The sequence below is a fragment of the Astatotilapia calliptera genome, chromosome 15 (genome assembly GCF_964374335.1).
Source record: "Astatotilapia calliptera chromosome 15, fAstCal68.1, whole genome shotgun sequence".
NCBI classification, from domain to species: Eukaryota; Metazoa; Chordata; class Actinopteri; order Cichliformes; family Cichlidae; genus Astatotilapia; species Astatotilapia calliptera.
In genome coordinates this window covers 11250804-11264834 of record NC_137436.1, presented here as the reverse complement: position 1 = coordinate 11264834, position 14031 = coordinate 11250804, and the positions used below count along the sequence as shown (strand labels likewise).

General features: G+C 39.4%; 1 protein-coding gene across 3 annotated transcripts in view; it reads left to right on the top strand.

The window, feature by feature from the left end:
• stxbp5a (syntaxin binding protein 5a (tomosyn)) overlaps positions 1 to 12330 on the top strand; it is a 101347-nt gene extending 89017 nt beyond the window's left edge. Inside the window, exons 21-28 of one of the 3 annotated variants that reach the window (XM_026143415.2) lie at positions 102 to 155; positions 2426 to 2476; positions 3553 to 3834; positions 4620 to 4989; positions 6624 to 6789; positions 8606 to 8717; positions 8815 to 9035; positions 9562 to 12330. In XM_026143415.2, coding sequence (XP_025999200.1) covers positions 102 to 155; positions 2426 to 2476; positions 3553 to 3834; positions 4620 to 4989; positions 6624 to 6789; positions 8606 to 8717; positions 8815 to 9035; positions 9562 to 9603 — 1298 coding nt within the window. In that variant the 3' untranslated portion in view covers positions 9604 to 12330. The remainder of the gene's footprint in view (positions 1 to 101; positions 156 to 2425; positions 2477 to 3552; positions 3835 to 4619; positions 4990 to 6623; positions 6790 to 8605; positions 8718 to 8814; positions 9036 to 9561) is intronic. The other 2 variants (XM_026143419.2, XM_026143421.2) reach the window with 2 other exon arrangements.
• The last annotated feature ends 1701 nt before the right edge of the window (positions 12331 to 14031 follow it).

Sequence of the window (14031 nt, the reverse complement as noted above, 5' to 3'; positions counted from 1 at the left end):
TAATACACACACGCACTGGGGTAATGGGGTAAAAATGGGTGTTTTTCTAACTGCGCATTTACTCTATTTTACTCCTCCCTCCTCCCCAACACCCTCAAAAGTCTTGATGTCAAACAGCAATCTACACCAATTCTACAATGGAGGTGGTAGAGGAGGTAAGATTGGGCAAAAATGTCTATCAGAGGCTGTTTAGGCAGGAAAAAACGTGGTCTAGATTTGGTGGCCCTGTTTTGTTTCCCTTTTTTTCTTTTTGTGGAGAAAGTGTCTCTGTCTTCCTTTGTCCATACTCACCACAGTGGGAAGAACTAAAGTAGGGAACAGAGAGCTGACGTTCCTCTATACTCCTGGGTTAGCTTCTATTCAACTATCTTTGAAGCCACTTTGTATTTTAACATAAATGAGTATTCTTCATTTGAAATGACAAGATGCTCATATTTGATATTTGAGCACAGAAGAGTAATATACGAAAACTATATTCTAAGGATTCAGAGCTTGTGAAGCAAAAGCTTACCTGGAAGGACGGTGGGACTGCAGTTTTCTTGAGACACCTTACTTGTCAAATATACTGTACATATTGCATGCTACATGTATGTAGCACGAGTGTCATATTGTAAATGTGCCTGCATCTGATACTTGTCCCAACTAATTGTACGAAGTTTGATGATACCATTGAACAGAGAGAAATTCGTCTGTCTGATTTTGTCTTTGTCCAACTTCAGTGTGTGTTGATAAAACTTTGTAAAAGTACATTTAAACTAAGTGAGCAAGTCAAAAAAGAGGATTAGCAAAGGAAGGATTCGGTATCTCATACAAGTGACAGTGAGTAAGTACAATATCCACACCGATCAGCGACAGCATTAAAACCACCTGCACAAATTTCTTTTGGTCATTGTGATGACATAGCAGCCCTGACTCTTTAGTGTCTCACATTTTGACAGTGGAGCCCTCTGTTGATCAGGCTTACTCAGGCACATCCCATGGGTATTGGGAGTTCAACATCTTGGGCTCATTGACATGCTGCTTGAGCTATTGCTGATCACTTTCTGCACTTCTGGGGAGGCCTCTGCCTTTCAGGATCGCTGTTGCCATGTCCAATACGCTTGATTTCCAGCAAAGTGTAGGGTGGGTGAAACATGCCAAAGTAACGTCCACGTGAACATCAGGAGGCAAAGTTTGGGGATTGCTGTCGTCATGTCCGATATACTTGGTCTCTAGCAATGTGAAGGTGGGTGAACCATGCCAAAGTAACGTTCACGTGACTGTTGAGAGCCAGCTTTTCAGAGTACAAGATAATTGTTGTTAACAACGTCTCGTAAATAGTTTTAATGTTGTGGCTGCTTTGTTTGTGCTGGATTATTTGTCTTTGCTTAGCCTGGTCCGGAAACTGGTCCTCCTGAGTCCTTTTAACACCTGATTATTCACAGTGCAATATTTTTACAATATCCCCAAAACCCACATATGTGAGTTCAGTATTTTAGTTTAGCTTAAAAAAATCTTGATAAAGTCAATAAAATTCCCCCAATTTCCAGCATACTAGAGAACAGAAATCAAATCATCTGGATAAATCATGCATGTATGGATAGCATATGCACGTTTTGGGCTCTAAAAGTTGGTCTACACCTTCATAAGTACCGTAGACGGGCAACAGCAAGATTTTATGTTCTCCACTTAGCTTAAAAAATAAAACGCTAATGATAAAAAGCCAAAATAATCAAATTCAACTCAAATACTTGAAGGTATTACGAATGTTGCAGTTTTTTTTAAAGGGACTTGTATGGATTTCTTTATGTATTGTTTCTGGCAGTTTAAATTGCAAGACAGTCATAACTCTATTACCTGAATGTCTCATTTTATCGTCCTTCTTCTTTTTCCTACAGACAGAGAAAATAATATTTAGGACTTTCATTCACTGCTATTTATATTCACTCTTCTGAAAGATGGAATGCTTTACAAACTAGTACTGAAAGTATATAACCAGCAGCAGGTTTAACCATCCTTTTCACTATGTTTTCTTCCATCTCTGGTTCATTTTTTGTTTCTTGTTACTTCCTTCTTCTTGCTGCATGCTCCTTTGGCATGAAGGTCCTGAATGGCCGTGCAGTTTTGACGTGTGTCTTACCTGTCCTGTCTTTCAGGGCATTGTGCAAACAGACGTCACCTCTTTTGTTTAGTCTGTAACAGCATGCCTCTGTGATACAGAGGGTCGTCTCTTAATCCTTATGCAGTGTCTCCTCCTGTCTAAAGCATTTTGGCTCTCCTATTCTATAAAACAATCCCTTGGCACTTGTTCAACAGTCTTCTGCCATTTTGGTGTATTTCAGGTGTGTGCACAGTCCTAGTCCAATGCTAGATTAACTAGCTTTGCATGGCATCGTGTGTTAGCTTAGACATGTGTTTGTAAAGAGGGATGTTCTCTTTTTTCCAGCAAAGATGTCACGGAAATTAAGCTTGCCTACTGAGCTAAAGCCAGACTTGGGTAAGCCTTGACTTCGTGTCTCCAAACAATTTGTATGAAATGCAATATACTTTTCTCGCTCTGACTGGACTCCATCACTTTACATTAGTCCAGTTTTTTTTCTGGTTATTAGTCTCAAAATTGGCAAGCTGTGCAACTGTTCTCTTTAGTTTGCATGCATCAAAAGTAGCACTGATCTGAACTGAATTAAAATGATTGAACTCAATCAAATTGTTGGAAATGAACCCTTGCTCACACTTCTTTTGACCATGGTGGGGGTTAAAGCAGAGGTCAGTGGTGCTAAGCTAAACTTTTTACACCCCATCTCACTCTAAAGCTTTGTGTAACTTTTGCAGCTTTTCTTTTCTCTTGTGTGTTTTTCATGGCTTTCTTTTCTCTGTCTGATTGGTCCTTCAAAAAAAATAAAATAAAATAATATCAATACAACTTTTTTTCTGTACAACCTTCTTCCCAAACATGGAATATTGTTAGGTTTCATGGGTTTAAAATAAGATATTCACCTGTATGCTTGTTTAATGATCTCAGTGTTATGCACATTTAACTTTCGTAATGTGCCAAACAGCTGGTTTATTTTATAGTAATAAAATTGTGTTAAATTGATGGCTCTTGTATAATGTAAGGGAACTGCAGTGATGTTAAATCATCAACAAATAGGTCTTAAATGATGCTGCTCTGTTAAAAAAGGCAATTCAACTTATGAGATCTGTTTTTCCTAGAAAGACAAGACCACTAACTATTTACTTTTATTTTGCCACTAGCTGTTAAAAGTGCGAGTCGACTTTCTTTCTCTCAATTTCCAGTATCTACATTATCAGTACTAAAATCAATCATTTATAAACAAATAAAAATGCTATTACTGGTATGCCTTGAATTTGCTTTGAAAAGTGTAAATCCATTTGCATTTAACTTCCAAACTCTTTCTTTTAAGGCAGTAAGAAGCTAGTGATTGTTATGTTTCTATTTTTTTCATTATTTATTTATTTTTTTTAGCATATTTTGTGCCAACTTCTCCATTGTCTGTCTTGCAATAATACTTTTTTGCAGGTGCTTTACCTCTCTGTTTTTTCTCCTTACTGTCCTCCTGTCTGTATGCCCGCCGCGGGGTGCCAACCCATTAGACCACCGGGACAACTCTTTCAGCCGCTCACGCTCGTCCAGTGTCACCAGCATCGATAAGGAAGCACGAGAGGCCATCAGCTCATTCCACTTCTGTGAGACTTTCGCTCGGAAGGGGGACAGCATTTTGACACCCTGCCTGTATGTGGGCACCTCCCTGGGAACTGTCCTGGTTCTGGCTCTCACATTGCCACCTGCTGGAGAGCAACGGCAACTGCAGCCAGTTATCCTTTCACCTGCCGGTGGGTAAAGCAATCTCAGATGGGAGGGAGGGAGGGAAATTAGAGTGTGAGAGGTTTTTTTTGTTTTTTTTAACGGCAATAAAGACCAAACTTGGCAACCCACTCTGTAAATTTTAAGGAAAAACAGTACACAATGATTTTTAAATGTTTAAGTGAAAATGGACCAAAAATGGTACACATAAATACAGTATGACCAATTTATCTCTGCTAATAGGCTACATACCAGAGGCTTTTAAGGTGGCTTTAATCAAACCATTACTTTAAAGTAGGCACTTTAGTCATTTATTTACTAATTACTGACATTATGACTAATTCCAAAAGTTCTTAAAATAGTTGTTTTAAATATACGGTGTGATCATATGCAGATCATTGGATTATACTGTTTATCATGTGTATATTTTAGATTTTTCCTGTTTCTCAAAGAAACGAATTTCATATATTGTTCTACTTCTGTGTGTAAGTTTTTAGGCCTGCCTCTTCTTCTTCTTTTGTCCTCTACTTGTCCTCTACTAAACTGCAGGAGTGTCTTAAAGATATAAAGGATATGAAGGCCTTGATAACTTGTAATTTCCTATCGATATATTCAGTCAAAACTTTAGTTTTTGTATTTAAAAATCTGAGGCAGCCAGTGTCTAGCCTGATACTTATTTTGAATGGCATTATCTCGGCGTCCATCACTGAACTTTGGAGTCATTTTTCACCAGAACACACTAAGCATTTCCAAAATGCAGCAGTCCTCTGGAAATATAATGTTCCAATAGATTTTTTTTCCTCCTGTTCACCAGGTATGTTGGTACGGCTGAAGGGAAGCATCTTGCGGATGGCCTTTATAGACTCCACGGGTTCTCAGCTGCCATCTGCATATGAGCCTTGGTATGAACCCAACGTTACAGCAGACGGCGAAGAAAGAGAAAAAGTCCGTAAGCGCCGGCCCGTCTCAGTGTCCCCTTCCACCTCCCAGGACCTCAATGAGAGCCAGTATGCTGTAGTGTGTTCAGAGAAACAGGCCAAAGTCATTGCCCTTCCTTCCCAGTCCTGCATCTATAAACACAGTATCACAGAGACCTCCTTCATCTTACGGGCAGATGTGGTGCAGATGAACCAAGGCATGTGCGTGGCTTGTTTCTGTGCCAACGGCCACATCATGACCCTCAGGTAAGGCTACATCTAAAGTCAGGCAATGTTTCAACCAATACATGCAGTTAGAATTAAGAATGTTTGCTCTCCCCTCTATCATGCATGGCATGTCTATATATTTATATACATGAACTGGAATTGACTTAACAAAAGAAGCAGGAGAGCAAATAATTTTGCTCATATTTGTGCTTGTTGCAAAGACTTTCCACACAAAATCTGTAAACTGTGTACAGCGAAAGCTGCCATATGGTAAGAAAGAGGACAGGTACATACAAAAATTGGGGTCATAATTTAATTTGGTCATAATTTGCACCTGTTCATCGAAATCCAGAGGTGTTTTTTTTATAGTATACAGACTTTAATTAGTTCAGATCTTAAGTTTAGATTTTTTACTTAGAATCTGGACTTTGATTTTAGAAATAAAAATTTTTTCCAGACTGAATTTTCAGAATTCGAACTTTAATCTCAGCATTCTCACTTTTTTTCACACTTTGGACTTCATTTTTAGAATTCAGACTTTGTGTCATAATACAGGCTCTTTCTGGACTATGTTAAAAGCAAGGATAAAGTGCAAAACACCAGGCAATGCTGGACATTTTATTAGGTACACTTTGCTTTTACTGGTTTGGAAAAGTGTTTGCCTTTAGAACTTCCTTAATTATTCATGTCCTAGATTCAGCAAGATGCTGGAAACATTCCATCTTAAGAGCTTTTGGTTTTGGTCCATATTGGAATTGGCATCACACAGTTTGACCAGATTTGTCGGCTACACATTTATGACGTGAATCTCTCATTACACCGCTCATTGTCATGTTCAAGAAACTAGTCTGATGACTTGAGCTTTGTGACAGGGTGTGTAATTCTGCTGGAAGGAAACAACAGAAGATGGTTACACTGTGTTCATAAAGAGATGAACATGGTCAGGCAGGCTGTAGCATTTCAGTAATGCTCAGTTGGTACTTAGGGGTCAAAAGTGTGCCAAAAATTATCCCCACACTATTACGCCCCCACCATCAGTCTGAAACATTGATATAAAGCACGATGGATCCGTGCATTCATGTTGTTTATGCCAACACCTGATCCTACCATCCGAATGTCGCAGCAGAAATCATGACTCGTCAGACCAGGCAACAATTTCCAGTCTTTTATTGTTCAGTTTTGGGCTACAAAATATAGCCTTGGTTTCTTGTTCTCAGCTGACAGGATTGACATCCAGTGTGGTCTTCTGCTACTGTAACCCATCTGCTTCAAGTTCAGCGTGTTGTACATTCAGAGATCTTTCTCTGCATAACTTGTTTATAACCAGAGTTTGTTTTTTTTTTAATTTTTGCAAGTTACTCTTTCCTTCCTGTCAACTCAGACGACTGCTGATCTTGGGTTATTGTCTAGTTTCGTCTGTCTGGCAAAATCTCACTAGATCAGCAGTTTCTGAAATATTCAGACCAGACAATCTGACACCTTTTTTCCCATTCTGATGCTCAGATTGTATTTCAGCAGGTCTGACTGTCTATGGATTTGCTGCACATCTTGGCTGATGAGTTATTTGCCTTAACAAAATAGTATACCTAACAAAATGGACGTTGAGTTTAAATAATTAGAGTTCAGAGTAGGTCAGAAACTTTATTGATATTGTTTCTGTGCCTCCCATACAGTGTGCCAGGATTGAGACCGCTCATGGATGTGAACTACCTACCTTTGACAGACATGCGGATAGCCAGGACTTTCTGCTTTACTAACCTGGGTCAGGCCATGTACCTCTGCTCCCCCACTGAGATCCAGAGGATCACTTACAGTCAGGACACTTGTGAAAACCTACAGGTGAATTAGCCTTCTATATACAGCACTACTACGTGTTACTATTGCAAAACAGTTTAAAATCTCTGCATGGCTTGGAGACACACATTAGCCAACTAAGTACCTAGGCTATTTTGTTTTGGTTTGTTTATACCTATAAGAAATATTCACGTATTAAAATTAACCTTGTCTCTATGGGTAACAGACAGGAAGAATTTTGAAATACCATAACCCTATATTCCTATTGTCATGCCAGAATGAGATTTTGAAAAACTCCCGCCAAACTCCCTCTATCTAATCAAAATTCAAGGTGAGCATGTGGAAGGAGAAGGGGCTAGCCACCTCCACTCAGGCTTCCAGGACATCATTAAAGAAATTCACTCACTTAAGGCAAAGTTCAGAACTGATTTTGTCCCACTGAACAAAGACATTAAACAAGAAATGAAGGTAGAATTCCAGACATTAATATAAAACTGACAGAAACAATAGGTGAGGTAGCTAGCTATAAGACAAGACTCAAAGAAGCTGCAAAACACTTGGAAGAGATGGAAAGTTGGAACATGGCCACAAAAGATGCATTAATTCAGTCACTGTAACAAAACTGGCTGCCCTAGAAAAATGTATATTGTCCAGTAATGTATATTATCAATGGATCAATAGGCCTAATAGAAGGTTCTGAAGGAAACTCTGTGCTGCAGTTTGTGGAACACTTGTTGAGAGCTGAGCTCTTTCTCCCACCAGACCTTGCTCTGAATATCCAGCGGGCACACAAAGCTCTCACGCCTAAGCCTGGACCAGGAGATACCTTTATATTGTCATACACTCACTTACTGCCTGTGTCATAGCTAATGAACACAAAACATCAATAAATGAATGCAAGGAATGGAGTTAATCCAAAGTAGCCTAAGTAGTTTGAAACTTGTCTCACATAAGTTGCTTGGCCTGAAATAACTATGGGGAACTGAGTCATCCATGGTGAGAACTATTCTATTTATAACCGTGTCCAGATTTTACTGCAGTGTGTCTCACAAGCTAGGGACTTGTATTATTGGGGGATAGCCCTCCCTCTGGGAGGCGCTACAGGAGCCTCCGGACTAAGACCACCAGGTACCGGAACAGCTTCTTCCCCACAGCTGTCAGACTCCTGAACTCTGCCTCCTGACATCTGACCCACGTTAACTCATGGACTGAACATACACACACCCACAATGGACAACTGTACCCTCAAACACACAATAATAACATGGACTGAACCACCACTCACAACCACTAGCACTTTATATAGCCTCTGTAGAAACTATCTACACCCTCACTTATCTTAACTGCACTACTGTATAGCTCTGTGTAAATAATCATTCTGTACATTCGATAATCTTTAATTCTACAACTGTTTAGAACTTCCATAGTTCACATTTCTGTATAGCTGTATATCTCAGATTTCTGTAAAGTTATTTATTTCATATTCTGTATAGTTTTTCATATTTATATCCTGTTCATAGCCTGTACATAGCTTGTACTCACTACAGCCTGTACATACTTATAGTTATAGCATATTCACAACATACTTCATACCGTGTACATTATAACATACCATAATAGACCCATTTCTGTAATATACTTACATATCTATATTATTGCTAATATATATTGTAATATATCTATATCACTAAAGCACTTCTGGATGGATGCAAACTGCATTTCGTTGCCCTGTACCTGTGCATGTGCAATGACAATAAAGTTGAATTCTATTCTATTCTATTCTATATGTCTAGTATATATATATCTTTATCTATATTTATACATTTTATATATGTATTTATAAAATGTGTTAATATTTCAGGAGATGCTGGGTGAACTTTTCACACCAGTGGAGACACCGGAGGCCCCCAACAGAGGGTTCTTCAAAGGCCTGTTTGGTGGCGGTGCACAGTCGCTGGACAGAGAGGAACTATGTATGCCGAATATGTATCTGATGATATATATACAGTATATTTCTGTCCTATATGTACCATCACTTCATGCTTATCTGTCTTTTCTTCCTTCGATCAGTTGGTGAAGTAACAGCTGGAAGGGCATCGCGAAGTCTGGCCCAGCACATCCCTGGCCCAGGTGGCATTGAGGGGATGAAGGGAGCTGCCTCTGGTGTGGTTGGTGATCTGGCACGTGCCCGGATAGCACTAGATGAAAGAGGCCAGAAACTGGGTGAACTGGAGGAGAGGACGGCCGCCATGATGGCCAGTGCAGACTCTTTTTCCAAACACGCCCACGAGGTGAGCAAAAGTGTCAAGAAGGACGTCGAGCTTGAAAATTCATACCCACAATTAACAGAGCGACGATGTGACATCATGAATGCTCACTGTACATTAGTGCTACTAACAAACAATAAACAATGAAATTAAATGCTTGTGACCAGTCTTGACCCTCCATAAAATATTTTACACAGCAAAGCAGTTACTGTGAAATATTACATGTAATACCTGACACTATTTAACCAGTAGAGGGCAGTATGTAACCATGAAACTTTCACTGTACTGTAACTAAGAAACTTACTCAAATTGTAGATTTCTTTCAGAATGGAAACGGTTTCTAAAATTATGTGAGGGCCCCTGTTCTTTACAGTGTTTGACTGACCAAGTAAACAAAATTCAAAATCAAAGCAAATTCATATACATTCTTACATAAAATTAACTTTATCAACAGCAAATGGAAGTGGTTTTAGAGAGAGACGTGATGGTTTTGTGGTACTGCCCGATCATTTGGACCATGTTCCCATGACTACGTGTTCTTTGTTTCCAGATGATGCTGAAGTGCAAAGACAAAAAGTGGTACCAGTTCTGATTGGTGGAAGGGGTGGAGTAGAGCTCTGTGGACACCATTGTCTGATTGACCTCCCTCATCTGGCTCATCTGGACTCACCGTGACCCCTACCCATCTGTCTGTCCCTTCATCCGTCCCTCCAAGCCTCCTTCACTGAGACACTTGGGGATTTTCTTCCCTAGCACAACGATGAAACACTGTACTTACCTCAGTCTTGGGGTGGAACTGAGGGGTAGACAGGAGAGGAAGACGACCTCAGAGGGAATAACTTAATAAATGGTGTCTTCTTTTTATGTTCTTGTCTCATTGTTTATCTCTGTTCAGCCTCTCCTCTGAGGTAGCTGACTGGCCCATGCACCTGAAGATTCTTCACTCTCATTTGCCAAAATGTTCTTTACTGTTGTCTCTACTCTGTACCCTCGTGGCCAATATTCAAACTGGCTAAAAAAAAAAAAAAAGACAAATGTGTAATGAAGAAGCAAAGACTTCAAAAAGTTATTAAAATGTACAAAAAAAAAAGTAAATACATCATTATATATACATAGATCTAATAAATGTGCAATGCTGTATCCACTTCCAAGTGACAAGTACAAAACAAAGGGATAACTCATCGGGGAGATGGAAGCGGGGCGCGAGGGCCGAAGGAGGCACCGTTGGAGAGGTATAAGAAGTGCTGCGATAGCGATGTCTCCTCTATGCAGAGGGTCGCAGGGATAACTCATTCGGAAGTACACTGGATATTTCATCATCTTGCTCAATCTCTAGACTCACCTCTGTATTTGACAAACTTTCAAATCGTTACCGTGTGTGTGGGTGCGTGCGTGAGAACGTATGTGCGTGCGTGAATTTCTTTTCTCGCCATTCCTCTATTTGTTATTTGTTGGGTTATTTGCTCCGTCTGTATTATGATCATTATTGTTAGTAGTAATATTATTGGAAAAACTCTTATTTTTCTATTGTTGTGAAAGTGGATGATATTTAATTTGTTGAAAAAGAAAATACATTTTGTGACTTTTGTCTAACAACTGAAATTAATTTCTCCTTATGAAAAGGGCTGGAATCTATAAGGAGGGCAAGGATATAAAAGGCATATTTGGGACTCAGTAACATGGTGACATCAGCTTTTTTTTTTAATTATTATTCTAAAAGAGAGAATGTATGAGCCACACACATTTATTCCTTTACTGAAAATGTAATTTAATCACTTAGCAGATGCAATGTGAGCTGCCTCCCACTTGCTCGCTCTGTCTCCGATGTCACGAGCTCGGTGGTTTGATGAAATCAGCGTTAAATACACAAATAGCCAAGTATCAGTATTGGATTACATACATTGCAAGCATAAATCCTAACAGTAATCATACAGGTGGGATAAAAACAAGAAAATGGCTGAGTAATCTTTCAAAGGGACATATTTGAAACTTTTTTCGTGTATTTTTTTTTACAATTTTTTCTGTGTTTTGCTCACACTTGTCTGTACGTGTGATTCCTTTTAATATTTACTTACTGAGGTGGAGGAGACAGCTGTGTTTGGTGTTATCTTCATTATTATCCTGTTTCTATTTTCCATGTTTGCAGTCGAACTCAAATGTGATGTATCTGTCTGCCGGGCTTTTAACCTTTATTTGTATATAAGTAAATAGTTTGACAATCTAAGTGGAAAGTAAATGCCGAAGTTGCTCAGGCAACAAAAGAGGAGACAGGCCATATTTTTTTCTGACGCCAAAGAATTGCTTTACCTTTCCCATTGCGTTGTCCCATAGCATTTGGCCGCGAGTCTGGAAACCACACGGTACATGTGAATATGTGTTATCCAGTTTAGATATATCACCCTTGTCACTTTTCAGGGTTCAGGAAATGGAAAGTCGCAAAGGAACTCAGCCATTTATAACACGATGGATCATAAAAATCACTATCATTCCACCACACCTCAAATGATGTTTATGGTATTCATCTGTGTGAATGGGTGTATTTGTACATCTTCTCTGTCTGTATGTAAGGTTATGTTCATGTAAATGAAGTGATATGATTTATTATATTTTGTTCCGGTTGTTTACTCATTGCTGGTGATGTCCTAGTTCAGGTAAGTGTGGACAAACTCAAACCACCAATTAAGTAAAAAAGGAAAAAAAAGAGGACAAGGGTAAGATAATGTGTGATAATATGTGAGGACGACCTCTAAATTTTGGTTTAATTTAAAAGTCCTTCACTTGTCCTCTGTATTCTCTCCGTTGGTTGCGCAGCTACAGGTGTGGCCTCCTGTGTTTCCAGTAAGCATTGTGGTGTGAATGTTGGCTGGTTGGTCTATCTTTCGCCCCTAAGCTTAAAAAGAGAGACAAAACGAAGTACTTCAGGAAAAATAGCTGTTTTAGCTACAAGTCAGCCCCCCACCAATATCCGTTTGATGTCTTTCCCTTTAATCCAGCTGTTATTTCTTTGAATGTTATACTTGTTTTCCCATCTTTGAGTGAATTTGATTTTTCAGCCCATGTACTACAGTATGCAGTATTCCTACCTGATATGATCCACACTCAATAAGAGGGAGTCCTGTCTATCTGCCATATGCCATCTTCTGTCCTCGATTCAACAGTTATCAGTGGGTTGCAGTATTTTTCTCATTGTAGCCAATTTTCTTGTACAGTTTTATGCAACTTTCACATGGATGTTTATGACTTTATCTGCTGCCACAAAAATTTAGAAATTCTGTAGATAGAGATTACTGTGCAATGGAAAATAAAAGTCGAAAATGGATTTTTGTCTTCGGTTATTAAACGGTTTCTGTTTAGCAGAAAGAGGAATAAAATGTTGGAGTATCTCAACGACATGCAGGCACACTGCATATTCAATGAAATACAGTTAGATCATGGAAAACTGGTTTCATCACAATTTTATCCCAACATTAGATGGCAGTAAATACACATGGTTGCCTCAACAAGCAATACTGAATAAATAGGAAAAATGCAAACAGTGAAAGGGCGATCCTACTAGTTATTATTAGCAGGTTTAATGTTTGACAACTTGCAAATAAAAGATTAGTTTTTACAAAAATAAATACATATATTCATCAGTGAAGCAGAAAACTGCCAAAGCTACATAGTAGTAATGAAGTTATATAGTAGTTTTCCTTGTTTATTAGTTTTTTATTTATACTCCAAGGCTCCATTTCCTCAAACATCATTGTCCTGTACTGAACACAGCAGATTCCCACATGTGCTCACTTGTGATGCAGACAAGGAGGGTTAATTTATTTATATATTCATCTTGGGGTAATGTACAGGAAGTCACCCCAAGTCTGACTTCTGTTAAATGTTTTATCTCACACGGGGAGACGTCCACTAATATTTACTGTAAATACCTTACAGTTGGCCTCTAGATAGAAACAGACCTCTTGAATCACAGATGCAATCATCCTAATCCCTATTATCTGTAAATTCATACTGTATTTACAAAGGATTACGATGTGGATCAATTACTGTGAAAATCAGAGAGGCTACCAGCTTAGCTTATGATTTCCCGTAAGAGTACAAATTTACAGACTGTATCTCTGCGTTGCCGCTTGATGCTTCCGGGCATTACAGTGGGGCAAAAAAGTATTTAGTCAGCCACCGATTGTGCAAGTTCCCCCACCTAAAATGATGACAGAGGTCAGTAATTTGCACCAGAGGTACACTTCAACTGTGAGAGACAGAATGTGAAAAAAAAATCCATGAATCCACATGGTAGGATTTGTAAAGAATTTATTCGTAAATCAGGGTGGAAAATAAGTATTTGGTCAATAACAAAAATACAACTCAATACTTTGTAACATAACCTTTGTTGGCAATAACAGAGGTCAAACGTTTACTATAGGTCTTTACCAGGTTTGCACACACTGTAGCTGGTATTTTGGCCCATTCCTCCATGCAGATCTTCTCGAGAGCAGTGATGTTTTGGGGCTGTCGCCGAGCAACACGGACTTTCAACTCCCGCCACAGATTTTCTATGGGGTTGAGGTCTGGAGACTGGCTAGGCCACTCCAGGACTTTCAAATGCTTCTTACGGAGCCACTCCTTTGTTGCCCGGGCGGTGTGTTTTGGATCATTGTCATGTTGGAAGACCCAGCCTCGTTTCATCTTCAAAGTTCTCACTGATGGAAGGAGGTTTTGGCTCAAAATCTCACGATACATGGCCCCATTCATTCTGTCCTTAACACGGATCAGTCGTCCTGTCCCCTTGGCAGAAAAACAGCCCCATAGCATGATGTTTCCACCCCCATGCTTCACAGTAGGTATGGTGTTCTTGGGATGCAACTCAGTATTCTTCTTCCTCCAAACACGACGAGTTGAGTTTATACCAAAAAGTTCTACTTTGGTTTCATCTGACCACATGACATTCTCCCAATCCTCTGCTGTATCATCCATGTGCTCTCTGGCAAACTTCAGACGGGCCTGGACATGCACTGGCTTCAGCAGC